Here is a 17452-nt window from a genome sequence, read left to right as displayed (position 1 = left end):
ACAATATTAACCTTAAATGTAAATGGACTAAATGGTCCGATTAAAAGACACAGACTGGCAAATTGGATAAAGAGTCAAGACCTATCAGTTTGCTGTATTCAGGAGACCCATCTCACATGCAGAGACATACATAGGCTCAAAATAAAGGGATGGAGGAAGATCTATCAAGCAAAAGGAGAACAAAAAAAAGCAGGGGTTGCAATACTAGTCTCTGATAAAACAGACTTTAAACCATCAAAGATCAAAAGAGACAAAGAAGGCCATTACATAATGGTAAAGGAATCAATTCATCAGGAAGAGCTAACTATCCTAAATATATATGTACCCAATACAGGAGCACCCAGATTCATAAAGCAAGTCCTTAGAGACTTACAAAGAGACTTAGACTCCCATACAATAATAATGGGATACTTTAACACCCCACTGTCAACATTAGACAGATCAATGACACAAAAAGTTAACAAGGATATCCAGGAATTGAACTCAACTCTGCACCAAATGGACCTAATAGACATCTATAGAACTCTCCACCCCAAATCAACAGAATATACATTCTTCTAGCACCACATCACACTTATTCCAAAATTGACCACGTAGTTGGAAGTAAAGCACTCCTCAGCAAATGTAAAAGAACAGAAATTATAACAAACTGTCTCTCAGACCACAGTGCAGTCAAACTAGAACTCAGGACTAAGAAACTCAATCAAAACCTCTCAACTACACGGAAACTGAACAACCTGCTCCTGAATGACTACTGGGTACATAACAAAATGAAGGCAGAAATAAAGATGTTCTTTGAAACCAATGAGAACAAAGATACAACATACCAGAATCTCTGGGACACATTTAAAGCAATGTGTAGAGGGAACTTTATAGCACTAAATGCCCACAAGAGAAAGCTGGAAAGATCTAAAATTGACACCCTAACATCACAATTAAAAGAACTAGAGAAGCAAGAGCAAACACATTCAAAAGCTAGCAGAAGGCAAGAAATAACTAAGATCAGAGCAGAACTGAAGGAGATAGAGACATAAAAAAAAAAACCCAAAAAATCAATGAATCCAGGAGCTGTTTTTTTGAAAAGATCAACAAAATTGACAGACCACTAGCAAGACTAATGAAGAAGAAAAGAGAGAAGAATCAAATAGATGCAATAAAAAATGATAAAGGGGATATCACCACCGACCCCACAGAAGTAAAAACTACCATTAGAGAATACTATAAACACCTCTATGCAAATAAACTAGATGGTCCAGCATGCAAACAGAACCAAACACAAAAACCACATGATTATCTCAATAGATGCAGAAAAGGCCTGTGACAAAATTCAACAGCCCTTGATAAAAATTCTCAATAAATTCGGTATTGATGGAACGTATCTCAAAATAATAAGAGCTATTTATGACAAAACCACAGCCATTATCATACTGAATGGGCAAAAAGTGGAAAAATTCCCTTTGAAAACTGGCACAAGACAGGGACGCCCTCTCTCACCACTCCTATTCAACATAGTGTTGGAAGTTCTGGCCAGGGCAATCAGGCAACAGAAATAAATAAAGCGTATTCAGTTAGGAGAAGAAGAAGTCAAATTGTCCCTCTTTGCAGATGACATGATTGTATATTTAGCAAACCCCATTGTCTCAGCCCAAAATCTCCTTAAGCTGATAAGCAACTTCAGCAAAGTCTCAGGATACAAAATCAGTGTGCAAAAATCACAAGCATTCTTATACACCAGTAACAAACAAACAGAGAGCCAAATCAGGAAAGAACTTCCATTCACAATTGCTTCAAAGAGAATAAAATACCTAGGAATCCAACTTACAAGGGATGTAAAGGACCTCTTCAAGGAGAACTACAAACCACTGCTCAGTGAAATAAAAGAGGACACAAACAATTGGAAGAACATACTATGCTCATGGATAGGAAGAATCAATATCGTGAAAATGGCCATACTGCCCAAGGTAATTTATAGATTGAATGCCATCCCCATTAAGCTACCAATGACTTTCTTCACAGAATAGGAAAAAACTGCTTTAAAGTTCATATGGAACCAAAAAAGACCCTGCATTGCCAAGACAATCCTAAGCCAAAAGAACAAAGCTGGAGGCATCACGCTACCTGACTTCAAACTATACTACGGGCTACAGTAACCAAAACAGCATGGTACTGGTACCAAAACAGAGATATAGACCAATGAAACAGAACAGAGTCCTCAGAAATAATACCACACATCTACAGCCCCCTGATCTTTGACAAACCTGACAAAAACAAGAAATGAGGAAAGGAATCCCTATTTAATAAATGGTGCTGGGAAAATTGGCTAGCCATAAGTACAAAGGTGAAACTAGATCCTTTCCTTACTCCTTATATGAAAATTAATTCAAGATGGATTAGAGACTTAAATGTCAGACCTAAAACCATAGAAATCCTAAAAGAAAACCTAGGTAATACCATTCAGGACATAGGCATGGGCAAGGACTTCATGTCTAAAACACCAAAAGCAATGGCAACAAAAGCCAAAATTGACAAATGGGATCTAATTGAACTAAAGAGCTTCTGCTCTGCAAAAGAAACTACCATCAGAGTGAACAGGCAACCTACAGAATGGGAGAACTTTTTTGCAATCTACTCATCTGACAAAGGGCTAATATCCAGAACCTATAAAGAACTCAATCAAATGTACAAGAAGAAAACAAACAACCCCATCAAAAAGTAGGCAAAGGATATAAATAGACACTTCTCAAAAGAGGACATTCATACAGCCAACAGACACATGAAAAAATGCTCATCATCACTGGCCATCAGAGAAATGCAAATCAAAACCACAATGAGACACCATCTCACACCAGTTAGAATGGCAATCATTAAAAAATCAGGAAACAACAGGTGCTGGAGAGGATGTGGAGAAATAGGAACACTTTTACACTGTTGGTGGGACTGTAAACTAGTTCAACCATTGTGGAAAACAGTGTGGCGATTCCTCCAGGTTCTAGAACGAGAAATACCATTTGACCCAGCCATCCCACTACTCGATATGTACCCAAAGGATTATAAGTCATGCTGCTATAAAGACACATGCACACGTGTGTTTATTGCGGCACTATTCACAATAGCAAAGACTTGGAATCAACCCAAATGTCCATCAGTGACAGACTGGATTAAGAAAATGTGGCACATATACACCATGGAATACTATGCAGCCACAAAAAAACGATGAGTTCGTGTCCTTTGTAGGGACATGGATGCAGCTGGAAACTATCATTCTCAGCAAACTATCACAAGAACAGAAAACCAAATACTGCGTTTTCTCACTTATAGGTGGGAATGAACAATGAGATCACTTGGACACAGGAAGGGGAACATCACACACGGGGTCCTATTGTGAGGAGGGGGTAGGGGAGAGGGATAGCATTAGGAGATATACCTAATGTAAATGACGAGTTAATAGGTGCAGCACACCAACATGGCACATGCATACATATGTAACAGACCTGCACATTGTGCACATGTACCCTAGAACTTAAAGTATAATAATAAAAAAAAACAGTATATACATATGAACATAAAAAAACAAAAAAGAAATGTTTGAAAAGCATTGATCATTTAAGTGACCCTCAGTTTGGTTAAATGACAATGATGTTGATACGAACATTCTGAGTATTTTGCAAGGACAAATTATATCATGAATTTGAAATGATTTTGAAAACTCTAAAGAGTATAATGTATAAGAGTTTACTAAGGCATTGTTATTATGCATAACAAAAGAGGAATCTCTGTTACATCAAAATGTGTTAATTAATCATAACTCAATAAAAGTACCTTGGGTGGCCGGGATAGCAAACCATCTGCAGGTTCTTGAGGAAGATACATGAAAGATACAAGAATCTGTTGTCTTCCCCTATTAAGTCTTAACCTTCCAAGAGCAGGAATTGTGCCTGTTTTACTTGCTATCATATTCCCAATTCCCAGAATGGTGTCTGACACAGCAAATCTACATTTGCTGAAAAGTGAATTTATAAAGATTCTCAGAGCAATCATTTTTCTTATTGATGAATACATTGGCCCCCATCTGCAACTTATCCTGATAAGCTGGGCTCAACCAGGGTTGAACTGTCAGAATCTTTTTATTTTTAATCTGGCACCCTGAGTGGCATTAAAGATACCAGCAGTAGTAAAGATTTTACAAAGGTAAATATGAAAGACTGCCAAAGGTGGACACTAGTAAGAACAGATTTTAATCCCTAATAAACTATTGAAGTAGGGAAGAGGGCCCAATGTAAACAGAAATGAACTTCAATTTGTGCAGAAATGACTGGGTGTTTTAAAGGGTGAATAAAGGAGTAGAAAGAGAGTGAGGCAGGGGCTTGAACATGAGTCAGGAAAGTGGAATTTACAAAAAGCTGAAAGGGTAGGTTTTTCATGTGAAACTCACCTGAATTTGCTAAGTGGCACTTGTGGAAGTTAGACTCAACTCCTCCACAGCGACTAGGAAAGGGGTCCTATTTTCAAGTGTTGGCTGAAACGAACAGTAAATTATTTTGGCAGCCTTTACCTTTTCCAGTCAGAAACTTATGGGGTTTGGAATTCCCATCCTGGTGATGTGACCTTGAGTCATTAGAAAACACGTTAGTGCCTGTTTGAGTCTTTTAATGAGGGTTGGTTAATGGGGTGGACAAAAACATTTATCAGAGAGTCTGCTCAGAGGAGTCTGACTAGTGTTCAGTCATGGATAGGACCTTTGTTAGTCGCCTACTTTGATTTTCCTTGGAAATGAACTTAGCTTTGGTGTATATGGTTTTACCTTCCTTAGGGTAAGAACTACAGAAAAAAAAAGACTAATTTAAATTAAAGAGAATTTGATCCTCCAAAGTCTAGAGCAGTGGACTCAAGTCTTCTACTCTGTGCTTCCTTTTCCCTGGTCCCCACAAAGGCCTTGTGGATCTTTTCAGAGAATCTTCCTTTCAAAATAGGGGGAAGCCCCAGAGCTGTTTTACCAAACCAGCTGTTTAGCATTTTATAGAAGAAATATGAAGAGAGGATCAAGATTCAAAGGGATAAAATCCTCCAAGAAAAGACACCATGAGATCAAATAAAGATTCATTAATTAGCTTGTGTTCTCTGAAGATGCTGCCCTTCTTGGAATGGTAGTTCAAATTACTGTTCTTGATCAATGTCTTAACTCCCCTACTACTAGGGCAGTTTTTGGAAAAGCCTTGACTACCCCTTAGAAGTTTGGAACTACAATACGCAGGGCCGTGAAAGGAAATAATAAATAATACGCTTGAAAGGACCTGGAATTCTTAGCTCCTGTAATCTGACCCTCCTGTTGTTTACATTAAGACCTGGTTTGAGAATTGCTGCATTGACAATATTTTTAGACCTTTGACTTCTGTGTAAATTGCAGGATGCCTTTTGTAGTGAATGAAATTACTTTGTAACCTCCCTCTGCCTAAGACCTTTCCTTGGCTTAGAAGAGAGAAGAAATAATTCCTCATCTGACAACTTGCTTAAGAGAATGATCTGTCAAAATAGAGAGTTAGTTTTGGTTTTCACCTTGGCTGGATTGTATTTGTCACCAAGGATTACATTGCCAAGGCTTCAATGCAGACAGGAAAAACATGCTTCTTCCTTTGTTGCTTCCCCTCATTGGCACTTGCTTGCAAATGCTCGTTAAGGGAGAGCAGAAATGTTTCAATAATTATGGAATGTCCAAGAGAACTGTTTAATTCTAAGAAATGCATTTGTTGTCCCAAGGCTAGTTATTTCCTTCACCTCTATTCTGCTCTTTCTCTGTCACCACTCATATTCTAACACTTGAATTACAAGCTCAGCCTTACAGAGATGAAAAGTAATCATATCAAATTGGAAATGGACAAGATCTTAGAAAACATTTTATATAGCTCCTAAATTTTACCAAAGAGAAGCCTGGGGCCATCCAAAAGCAAGGGTTCTTTTTCAATCACAGCTCCACCAAATCTAAACGTAACAAATGTTTATGCATTTCTTACTGGGTGAAAGACACTGTAAAAGCTGCTATGAGAGACACAAAGATAAGACCAGAATCTTACAAATGTGAATGGGTAAGGAAGATAGAAAAGAGAATGCTTACAGCTAAGCATGCAAGAAAACATAAAGCTGACGTAGGCAGCATAAAATTAAAATGCAGGGAAAGTAATTCTTTTCATCAAAGGATGAAATTTTGTTAAAGACATTAAACAATATAATGGCTATAACAATGGAATGTGTATGGCCTGGTATTAGTCATTTAGTAGACTGTAGCAATAATACAAACCACCCTCCTACTCGTAAGCAGATATATAAAAACATATAAATCATGGGTTGTTGACATCAATACTGTAGCCTCTGTGCAGTAAAACTCTCTTTAAACAGCAAGTATTTCAATATTTATAGATTTTTTATTTATTCTCTCTGCTGGTTAGAACTGTATTGATTTTAAGCAGATTTAATCACTAAAGAAGTATGACTTGTTCATAGCAGAAAGTAAACCAACTTGATTAATTTAGAAGAAACTTTTCTTCATCTACAGTAAAACACCTAAATTTGTACATCCTATAAATAAAATGTAATTAGTGACCAAAGCAAGTTCATGGAGTGTAAGAAAATTGTTTTTCCACACGTTTCACTTAACATCAGATTAAGGCCCAGAGAAAGCATTTAATGTTAACATTTCTGGGTATGGCTAGCCAATGTACTAATCAAAACCATGTGAACACACCTGTAATCCCAGCACTTTGAGAGGCCGAGGTGGGTGGATCACGAGATCAGGAGATCGAGACCATCCTGGCTACACGGTGAAACCCCGTCTCTACTAAAAATACAAAAAATTAGCTGGGCATGGTGGCAGGCGCCTGTAGTCCCACCTACTTGGGAGGCTGAGGCAGGAGAATGGCCTGAACCTGGGAGGAGGAGCTGGCAGTGAGCCGAGATAGCACCACTGCACTTCTGCTTGGGCGGCAGAGTGAGACTGTCTTAAACAAACAAACAACAAACAAAAAAACCCATGTGAATTCGTGTGAGAATTCAGAATTCACATGGAAATCCTTGGCAAATCGATGAATGTGTGGGCTGGCTGCATCATAAGAGATCAGGACTGGTGGTGCAGATTTGAGTATGTTTAAGTATCTGTCCTGAAGAGATGGGAGAGTGGAATTCATTAAATGAGGTTAAATCTATGAGAGAAAAATTATGGAAACAATAGGAACAAGATCAACAATAATAGTGACTAATCATTTTTGAGCAATTACTACATGACAAGCATATCATGTATTTACCCAGATGTTTCTATGGGGTATATTTTTATCTAAATTTTTCACATAATGGGACCAAGACTCAGAGATGTTAGGTAAATTTTTAGAATCATACAAGTAATAAATTACAGGGATGGGACTGGGACAAAGTTGACTCACTTGTCCCTATGTGGCTGGAACTTTCTCAGTTTTAACGCTGAAAGTCAACTATCGCAGAAACTCCCTCAGTGCCAGGAAAACTGGTATCCACAGTTTCTGGATTACAAAGCTTAAGCTTTCAATTGGTATGCTATACTTCTTCCACTAAGGAGAAAGAGAAGAAAGGATCAGACATGGAAACTTAGGAAAGGTAAATAATTTTTTTTAATTAGAGATAATTATAAAGTCAATACTCATAGGACTATATCTGGCTTCTTGGACCATTGTATCTGCAGCACTTAGCAGTGTATCTGGCATGCAGTAGATGTTCAATAAATATGCAGGGAATTCATTTACTCATTGATGAGTACTAGTGACTAATGAAGAGGTAATAGGATGAAGAGGGCAATATTATATTCCAGAAGGGTCACAGAGAGAACTCTTAGACTGAAATAATAACAATATTTGTTATAATATTTTTAAGCAAGAGCGATGATTTTGCAAACAAGTGGTTATGAGAGACTTCAAGATTTAGCCTTTGAGAAGAGGGTCCCACGGAAGCTTACACACATTCAGGGGAGAATGAAAATGAGTAAATGGGGATAGCTGCTAATTGTAGATACTAGGAAATAAAATCTGGATCAAGGAAATAGTGAGCCAAAACGTGTTTTATTTTTCCTTTGTCAAAAGAGAGAGTCTCCTTAATTAAAAGAAAGGGGAAGATTCATTGCAGAGTAACGAAATTATACACCAAACAAGGGAACACCATAGGAAAGGGTTTCTTCCTGACTCAGGAAAGATTTGGGGCTGGAACAGTGAGTGAAGAGTTAATGCTAAAGGGGTGTTGAAAATTCTTCCTGAAAGATACATAGCAGCATCTCAAATAGATGAAGCTATCGCTCACTTACCTCTTCCTTTAGTCTTTGTCTTTTCAGACTGAACATCTTGTGTTTTGCCAAAGTGAGATGAGTTTGAGCCCCTCATCACGCTAATGGATCTCTTCTGATGTGTTCTAACTGTCAACCTCATTCTTCATAGTCTGTGTGCTAAAGGGAACACAGTATCCAAGTGTGGTATGGCCAGCACATGATAGAGCATGGCTGCCACCGCTTATCCTGGATTTGAATTTATTGTGCAGGTTCAAATTTCAGTAGTCTTTTATTTTGCAAGTTACATCAGACTTCAGATTTTGCTACTTGATTATTTTACTTATTTTGCTAATGTGTAATGTGTATATTTCCCCCCATAATTTTCTATTTGCCACTGTAAAAAACAAAAAACAAAAAACAAAACAAAAAAAAAAAAACCAATACTGCTTTAGCTATTGGAGAGGGATCTGTGCTCTAGTTTGTCTGTCATTAATAAACCCCCAAGCTCTGTTCTCATTTCTGAGCCACTCATAATGATTTCCAAGTAGGAACACACACACAGCTGTATCTTCCAACCCTAGGTAAAATTTTGTTTTCTGACACATCACCTGTTTTGAGTTTGAAAATAAGACTAGTTGTGCTGTAAAAGTTATTCAGGAAAGAAGAATATGGAGTAATGAAAAAGTTCATTCCTTTAACCTGTTACCAAACTGTTGGTAAAATGTTTCCTTTGATTTCTGAAATCAACCTGTAGATGTGTTAGCTCCCGAGGCAAGTACTAATACAGTGGTTATGCTATTAAAACTTCTGCAGAGCCATTTGTCTTGAAGGGGAGGAAAATTGCATGTAGATTGGGATTGGTTTGATTGCTGCTGATCTAAACATCTCTGAATTATACTTTCTTACATGCCCAAGTAACCTAAAAACCTCACATCAAAGATGAAAGCAGATTGACTTGATACAACTAGACTTTTTTAAAGAGCAAAAATGAGTACAATAATAACAGCTTTCAGAAATTGTGAAAATGCTAATGCAAGAAAATTAGTTCAAATGCAAGCTTAGCCATGGAATTTTATTGAAAAAAAATTCATTTAAGCATGAAGCATTTGAATAATGAATTTATAAGAAGAAACACAGAGAGATCACAGTCAGCCATTATTTACAATAAGAAAAACAAGTACGTTCTAATGATAATAGATTTGAGTATGAAATACTCAAATACTTCGTCTAATTTTTATTTCATTGCCTGTTTGTCATTGGGAGGCCTGTCTGATGATTTGGGTAAGTCTCATGGGTGAATAACTTTGTGTTTGCTCAGCACAGAACAACAGTTGCAATATGTAAATAGGGTGCCTCTTCCCGTTGGATGCCTTGGGATATGTATAATAGATTAAGTTGGCTTTGTGCAGAGCAAACAGGTCTGTATTACTAAGAATATGAATAATGTTGGTTTCCATAATTGCTAACATCTGGCTTTCCATAAATCTGTTAAATTGCATGGAAGCAGAATTAGATTTTTGTATCATAAGTAAAGCAATTACATGGAACTCTGTAGGCAATATGGTCCTATATTCAACTGTGAAATCTTTGCATTCTGGAGAAGTGAAAGCAAATCCTGGTTTTGCGCCCTGTATTTATTGTGCACAATAGCTATGTTTATCTTTATGCTCAGGCTTCTTAATTTATGAGAGAAAATCACTACCAATATATTTGCAACTTTGTAAATGCCAAATAACCAAATATTTTAAAAGCATAATATAGCCGGGCATTAGTTGTCAATTTAGAGATTATTTTAGAGAAAGCCATAAATTACAGACCCTTTTGTAGCCACTGGTGGTGGGTGGGTTGAAATTATACTTCCAGACAATTTCTGGAGCCATTTGTTAATGCTTCCTCTGCTCTTGTTCTCAAGCGTTTGACAGAAAATCAAATGTTTTTTTTTCCTGGGCAAGGGGCAGGGCATTGCCCCTTCTCCAATATGGTTACTAATTTGCTGTATTTTTTTCTACTTTAAATTAGACCCAAGGGCCTTCACAGATGAGAACTCAACAACAAAATGTGTTCCCTGAAGGGCAGGGTTGTGATTATGCCTTATGCTTATTGAACACTCTAGAGACCGAATTTTGGCAAAGTAGGCATTATAATAGTCTCAGTCTGTGGATTTCCTAAGAAAGTTAAATCGAATAAATAAATTGAACATCCATATAGTATTCTGTTATACTCGGCACTGGGGAGAGAAAGAGAAATAAAATTTATTGTCTGCCCTCAATGAGCTCACTCTCTCTGGAGGTAGACATATTAAACATGTAACTCCTGAGAGGTGAATGCAAGGATAGAATTGTGCATAAGGTACAGAGAAAACAAAAAATCTGTAGTGACTGTCTTGCCATATAAGAGATGGTGATGCTTAACCTGAATTTTTAAGACTGTGTAGGAGTGAAAATAGTACAGGAAGGAAAGTGCTTATCAATTAATTAATTTATACCTTATATTATTCCCTATAGGCCAAGAAAAAGTAAAGAGAGAGAATACTCTCATAATAAGAAAAAACATGTTTTAAGACACAGTTGCTTCACAGGAAACAATATGGCCTCTTTGTGGATTTCCCATTGCTTTTTTAAAAAAATTCAGTTAAATACATTTTATATATATTTATGGTATACAACATGATGTTTTGAAATAGGAATACATTCTGGAATGGCTAAATAAGCTACATTATATATATATATATATATATATATATACACACACACACACACACACACATACATTATACACTTATTTTTGTGACAAAAATATTCTCAGCAATTTTCAAGAATACAATACCTTGTTATCAACTACAGTCATCATGTTTGACAATAGATCTTCTTCAATTTATACCTTCTGTTAAACTGAAATTTTGTATTCATTGCTTTTGAATGAAAAGGGAGGGGACACACAAGATAACAATTGAAGTGTTAGATGACATTTATATGCTATGCTGGGTTTAAAATTTTTGGAAGACCATACATTGGGTGGGTATAGTGTATATAGAAGATAAATGAGAGAAAAACAAAGTAGCATGTCAAAGAATATACAACTGTTATGTGTAAAATGACTAATACATAGTAAGCACTCAACTAAAAAGTAAGAGCTTGGTTTCAAACATTGGTCACCATACTCCCACATTTAAAACTCCTTTTAGTTGAGAAGAATAAGAGAAATGAAAGAAGATTGAAGAGATAAGAGAGGCTATATGAAAGGAGCACAATATGTTCAAATAGAAATAAACTTAGAATGGGGTGTGCATGACTAGTAACAGTGAGCAGATATAGTGAGCCTTGATTTTAGTTGACTTGGCATACAGGCATCTTAATTTGAGATCTTTTCTGTAATTTTCAAAGGAGAAATCATTGTTCACTAATGAAATGTCTTGACTAAAACTAATATTGGTAAGACAAAGCCAAAAAGTAGATCTTGGAAAAAAAGTGTCTTCTAGAAATATTAGAATTTCTTAATGTCATCTACTTTGTATTGCATGATGTGCAAAGAAACTTGCACATAGCAGATAGACTAAAACCAAGTAAACTCGTAGACACTTCCTGAATGGTCTCAGACACTAAGTCTCAGTACTTCTACTAATGAGTAGAAGTTACTCAGTAATATATTTCATCTCAGTTTAAGGGAGACATTTTCAAAAGAGTTATTCAAAGGTGGAATCAGGTATTTTGTAAGGTAATGGAACGCCTTTTGGGGAAGGACTTAAGCCAGGGTTGGACAGGTTTGTGTTTGAGATGTTGTTAAGGTCGCTCAAGCTTTAAATGTCAGAATGGGCTGACTGGATTTATGTTTTTATTCCATTCTTACTGTCAATAAAAGAGCAGGACAGTATATTTATGTCTTTCATCAGCATCCATCCATGTAGCTCTGATATTATTTTTTATGCATGGGCAAATATTCTCCTGGCCATTACGATAGTAAGACTTTGATTATAAAAGGCACCTACCAAGAATTGTTCCCACTTCCTTCAAACTTTGGTGGTAGGATCTAGGAGCAGTCTAATTGTCTCAAGGTTGCCCAAATTGCCCACTTGTTCCTACTCAGTGGCTAATATATTCACATCTTTTCTAAAAGACTCAGATCTGCATGGGGGTATATGTATACTGTTAATGAATTAACAGTGTTTATGGCCTCTGGATGAAATCGTTCTTAAGAATATCCTAAGAGAACTTCCTAACTGCTAGTGGATGTTTTAGTAATTGGAGTCGGGCAGCTAGCTGTAGGTTTGGGTCTCAGATCAGCCACTCACTAGCTGTATGACAATGGTCATGCTATTTAAGTCTATAAACCTCAGCTCCATTATTTGCAGAATAGGAATAAGGACAGATCCTCCCACACAGAGCAGAACTGACTTGCAGTGTAAATGAGATAATGCGTGTGAATAGCTTGGCACAGTACCTGGCACGAGGTAAACGGTCAATTATGTTAGTTAATGCTGCTGTAAATGATGGTGGTTTGTTCTCAGTTCCCTTGGCTAGATTCTAAGCCTCTGTGCTTCCTATATTGCAGACATCGATGAATGTGCCTTAAGAACTCACACCTGTTGGAACGATTCTGCCTGCATCAACCTGGCAGGGGGCTTTGACTGTCTCTGCCCCTCTGGGCCCTCCTGCTCTGGTGACTGTCCTCATGAAGGGGGGCTGAAGCGCAATGGCCAGGTGTGGACCTTGAAAGAAGACAGGTGTTCTGTCTGCTCCTGCAAGGTGAGGCTGATGTGGTGCAGCAGAAATTGAAACTGTTCTTTCTCTTCTTCCCTCACTTTTCTGCCTCCCTACCTCTCTCCCTCTGGCTGTTGACTGTAGTTCCCAAAGAGGCGTCTGTTCTTACCTACACTACAGCTAATGATGATGCTAAAGGGTAGGGAAACCTGCTTTGAATTGATTGTGTTCTTAGTGGAAAGTGAGGTGTGAGATTGAGCAGGAACTTCAGGGAAGGGGAAGCAGGGCAGAAAAGCCAATGATAGTCCTCCCACTGAAAGCCTACAGTGCCTTTAAGGTTGGTTGGGTGAGAGTTTTAATGAGCCCTCATCCCACACTTATACAAACTTGCTGATTAAAACTACTCTTTGCTTAAAATAACCACCTGCATGAACTTGCTCACTTTATGACATCATCTAGAAAAGCAAGGCCAATAGACTTGCATCCAGTGCTGAGACAGGTGAATTTTCATTTTTAACAAATGATAATGATAGTATGAGGCCTCTTAGAAATTGATGTCTTCTTTGTTATTCTCAGTGATGGGCCATTCCTTATATGAAGTTGTTTGGGAGTGAGTTTAATGCTTATGAAAATAAAATTCTGTCATCATTTGGTTTTGCTTTATGCTTTGCAAAATGGATCTATTAAAGTGTTTGATCTCTTTGTGTTTTATTTTTTATTTTATTGATCTTGCCTATTTATTTTCCTTTGTTATTGCTCTACTGTAGCTCTTGCCTTGTATGTCTATGTCTGTTGGGATGAGACTATTTAATCTTGAGCTTTATGGGCATGGGAACCAAGAGAAATTACTTGCTTAGTAGCCTCTTAGAGAGCCAAGTCTCCTGATAAATTCCCAGTGTGCTCCCAAGAAACAGAACTGAAATGAGCCTTAAGAAATCATCCAGTTCATCCACTTGCCTTCACCTGCCACACATTCACAGACCTGGGGACACCTAGTTAGGAGGGCCATGTTATAAGTGCTAGATCATTACCTCCAACACCTGTTTTTTCCCCTTTCACTTAAACCTAGTTTCCCACACTCCAATCTAGGTTTGTTTTCCCTTATTGGAGCACTTGCTATCTTTCAGCCACCCTGAAATTTAAAAAAAAAGCAGCAGCATGTTTACCTTTTACAACATTACTTTAAAAGACAGCGAAACTGAATTTCCATGGGATAAAGTAACTTGCCCTAAATATTAGAGATATAAATGTCTAAGCTGTGACTTGAACTCCACTTGCTTGGCTCAGAGTTCATAGTTTTTCCATCTTGTCAGATGTCTTGTAACACTCTACAGATGATATTTATTGGTGTATTTTAAACTAATTAGGTAACTGGAAATCTAACTTGACTGAGTTCAGACTTTCAACTCAGACTTTCGACTCTCAACTTTCAACTAGATTCCATGGACTTCCTTGTATGTAAGTGACTGGTGAGACATTCCCTCAAGGGGTTTTGAAGTTATTAAGTATAATATTTAACTACATGGTGCTGACTCAAAGGGCAAAAATTTTTAAGAAAGAAAAATCTCATCGTGGGCTAGAATATTTCCATAATTCTTTATGGAAGAGGATGGCAATTAGGTCTCCCATTCAGCCAGCAGAATCGGGGTGAATTCTTTGCTAGATCATTTCAAGAAAATGTTGTGTTATTAAACTTTTGAGGATGATCATTACATATCCCCATATCCTTTTTGGGCTTTCTAGGTCCCCAGTACCTGGGGAATAGGCAAAGGACATTAGTGGAGTCTTGACTAGTATGAGAGTAAAATTCTTCTTTCAGTTTTTGTTTTATTTAAGCCATAATGAAGCAGGAAACTTACTAATCATTGAAAATTTCCCAGAGCTTCTTTAATTAACTGTGTTAATAATCCAAGCAACCTAAATTGATTATTCTGTTTTGGATCCTAAAGTGTTTCCAAAGTCTTACGAGAATTAGACTGAAATTGCCACAGGGGATAAGCAATTCTTGTAATCTAATTTTGTTAATATGATGCACCTTCACTGCAAACCACCCCAATTTCTGAATAAAGTACAGGCAGATTTCTGTACATAAATCTTTTGTTTGTTTGTGTTCTACATGTACTCATAGCACAGTTTCCCAGAGGTTGTGGAGGAGGAAGAGAGCCTGGTTTAGGAGCTCAATTAAGAATCCTAAATCAGATTCTGTAAGTCACCATTATAAAATGAACTGTTTGTGGCCTTCCTTATTTGTTTCTATTATTTGAAGTTGAAAGTGCTCTATTTCAATTTGATAAGAAATATCTCCAATACTTACACATCCAAATGGATGACTGTAATGGCATCATCTTGGAAGCTAAGAAATAAAACCAAGGTTGGGGTATAAAGTACTATCTTTTCAATCATATCCTTGATGTTTCAAATTTAAATACCATCAAACTATGCAACAACAGAATTACACAAACCAACAAAAGGTCAAGGCTTACTGCTGAAAGAAGTAGAGTTAAGATTCTTTTAAAAGGCTACTTTCCCTTTTGAGAGTCAGCACACCAGGTTAGCTACTAGTGTTTCATGGTAATTGAAAAAAAGGCCTTGAAAAACGTCCACGGATGAATAGAGTTCAATGATGAAGCTAGGCTGGCATAAATGGATTTGGGCTTTTGTTTAGTGCTATGCACTTCCTTGGTAGTGACAATGTTTTTGTGCATCTTTAGACCACCTAGTTAATTAGGTACAGAAAGGTTGCTGCACAGCTTAAAACTTATGTCCCTGCAGCATTATTTAAACCACAGAAACCCAGAAGAAAAACGGTTGTCTTTCTCAGATTGATCCCTAAATCTTGGTTACAGGCCAGCTTCTTTTCATAGATACCCATCTGTGGCTCTTCCATTCATAAATTTGTCCAGGACTTTAGGAAGACATCTTTAGTTTCTGCCTGTGCTACATGGGAAAGTAGTGACATCCCCAGCTTATTCGTTTCCATGAAATGTAGTATTTTAGTATGAGTAGTTGTGTTTATGTTGCAGATCGTGGAGATGAAGACGGAAATGGATACACAAACAACCACTTGTCATATATGGTAGAGCTATGAAAAATTTGCTGTGGTAACGCAGAAAGGGGAAGCATAGTTGGTTTTACATTCTTGGATTCAACCAACCTCAGATCAAAAGTATTTAAAAAACAAAGATAATGCAAATTGAAAATAATGAAATATTTCATTAACATCCTATTAGGTATTATTAGTAATCTAGAGATGATTTAAAGCATATGGAAGGATATGCATAGCTGGTTTGCAATACTATGCAGTTATATGCAAACACTATGCCATTTTATTTAAGGGACTCGAGCATCTGCAGATTCTAGTATCTGTGCAGAGGTCCTCGAACCAATCCCCCAGAGATACTGAGGGACGACTGAATGCTCTACTCTGGGAAGATGCAGAAGCGAACAGGGAAAGCCTTTCACAGAGGATGTGATCTTTGAAGGGGACCTTAAAGGATGAGGAATTTAATCAAGTAGAGATGTAGGAGAAGGTGAATCCCAAACAAAAGGGAACTGTAAGAGCAAAGATGCAGAAGTATAAGAACGTATGTTGTGTTAGAAATATGAAGTGAATGATGAGCTTAAAATATCAAGAGCAAAAAGAGTACAAGAAGGGTATAGTCACTGATGAGCTGGGAGATTAAGGCTGAAGACAGAGCCAGGCCATGGAATTTAGACTTCATCCTGTGGGCAGCAAATGATCATAAGAGATTTTACATTTGGAATTGGCAGGGCCCAATCAAGGTCTGATTGACAGCATGATGGATGACCTGAGCAGATAAACGCTAACGAGAAAGAAATCACTTAGGCTGAGGTAAAGGTTCAGAGGAGTAAAGATGAAAACCTGAAAGAGGGATAGAGAAGTAACATCTAATGGGAGAAAATGCAGAAGTGAAAAATGGGTCCTGATGACTGATGTTGCTAGAGACTTAGTGTCTGTGGTAATGTCTTCCCTATTCTCTGGGCAAAAAAGAAGCTCCTGACTAACAAGTTTGAGACATAGCTGCCCATTTTCTCAGGTGAATAGGATTCAGGTGCCATTGATAAGCATAAGAACCAGGGTCTGCAAGTTGGGCTTGTGTGCTACTACATCTATACCTACATGTACACTTATACCTATACCTATCCTATTATGAGTAGTAACTGGATAATCTAGTGGGAAGAAGACAGCAAATTATGACGGCCAGATAGTGTTTCTATGATTTCATACAGTTAAAAAATGTGAGTAGCATTCATCTTGAAAACAATAATACTAAAGACTTGAGCAGCGTTAGTTCTTGAATTTTTCTGGGGGTTAGAGAGGAGTAGGGAAAGGGATACCGTAAATAGCCAGTAAACTTCCATGTTATAATAAAGTCAGGGACGAATTACTGTGGAAAGGAAAGGTAAAGTGGAGAAGACCTTTTCCATGCGATTGCCTGGAATCATGGCCATTTGACCT

General features: G+C 37.4%; 1 protein-coding gene across 2 annotated transcripts in view; it reads left to right on the top strand.

Moving 5' to 3' along the window:
- NELL1 (neural EGFL like 1) overlaps positions 1-17452 on the top strand; it is a 938548-nt gene that overhangs the window by 910495 nt on the left and 10601 nt on the right. For both annotated transcript variants that reach the window (XM_050755386.1, XM_050755385.1), the window contains one exon: positions 12824-13017. In XM_050755386.1, coding sequence (XP_050611343.1) covers positions 12824-13017 — 194 coding nt within the window. The remainder of the gene's footprint in view (positions 1-12823; positions 13018-17452) is intronic.

This window comes from Macaca thibetana, chromosome 14 (assembly GCF_024542745.1).
Source record: "Macaca thibetana thibetana isolate TM-01 chromosome 14, ASM2454274v1, whole genome shotgun sequence".
NCBI lineage: Eukaryota > Metazoa > Chordata > Mammalia > Primates > Cercopithecidae > Macaca > Macaca thibetana.
This window is presented reverse-complemented; position numbering and strand designations above follow the sequence as displayed.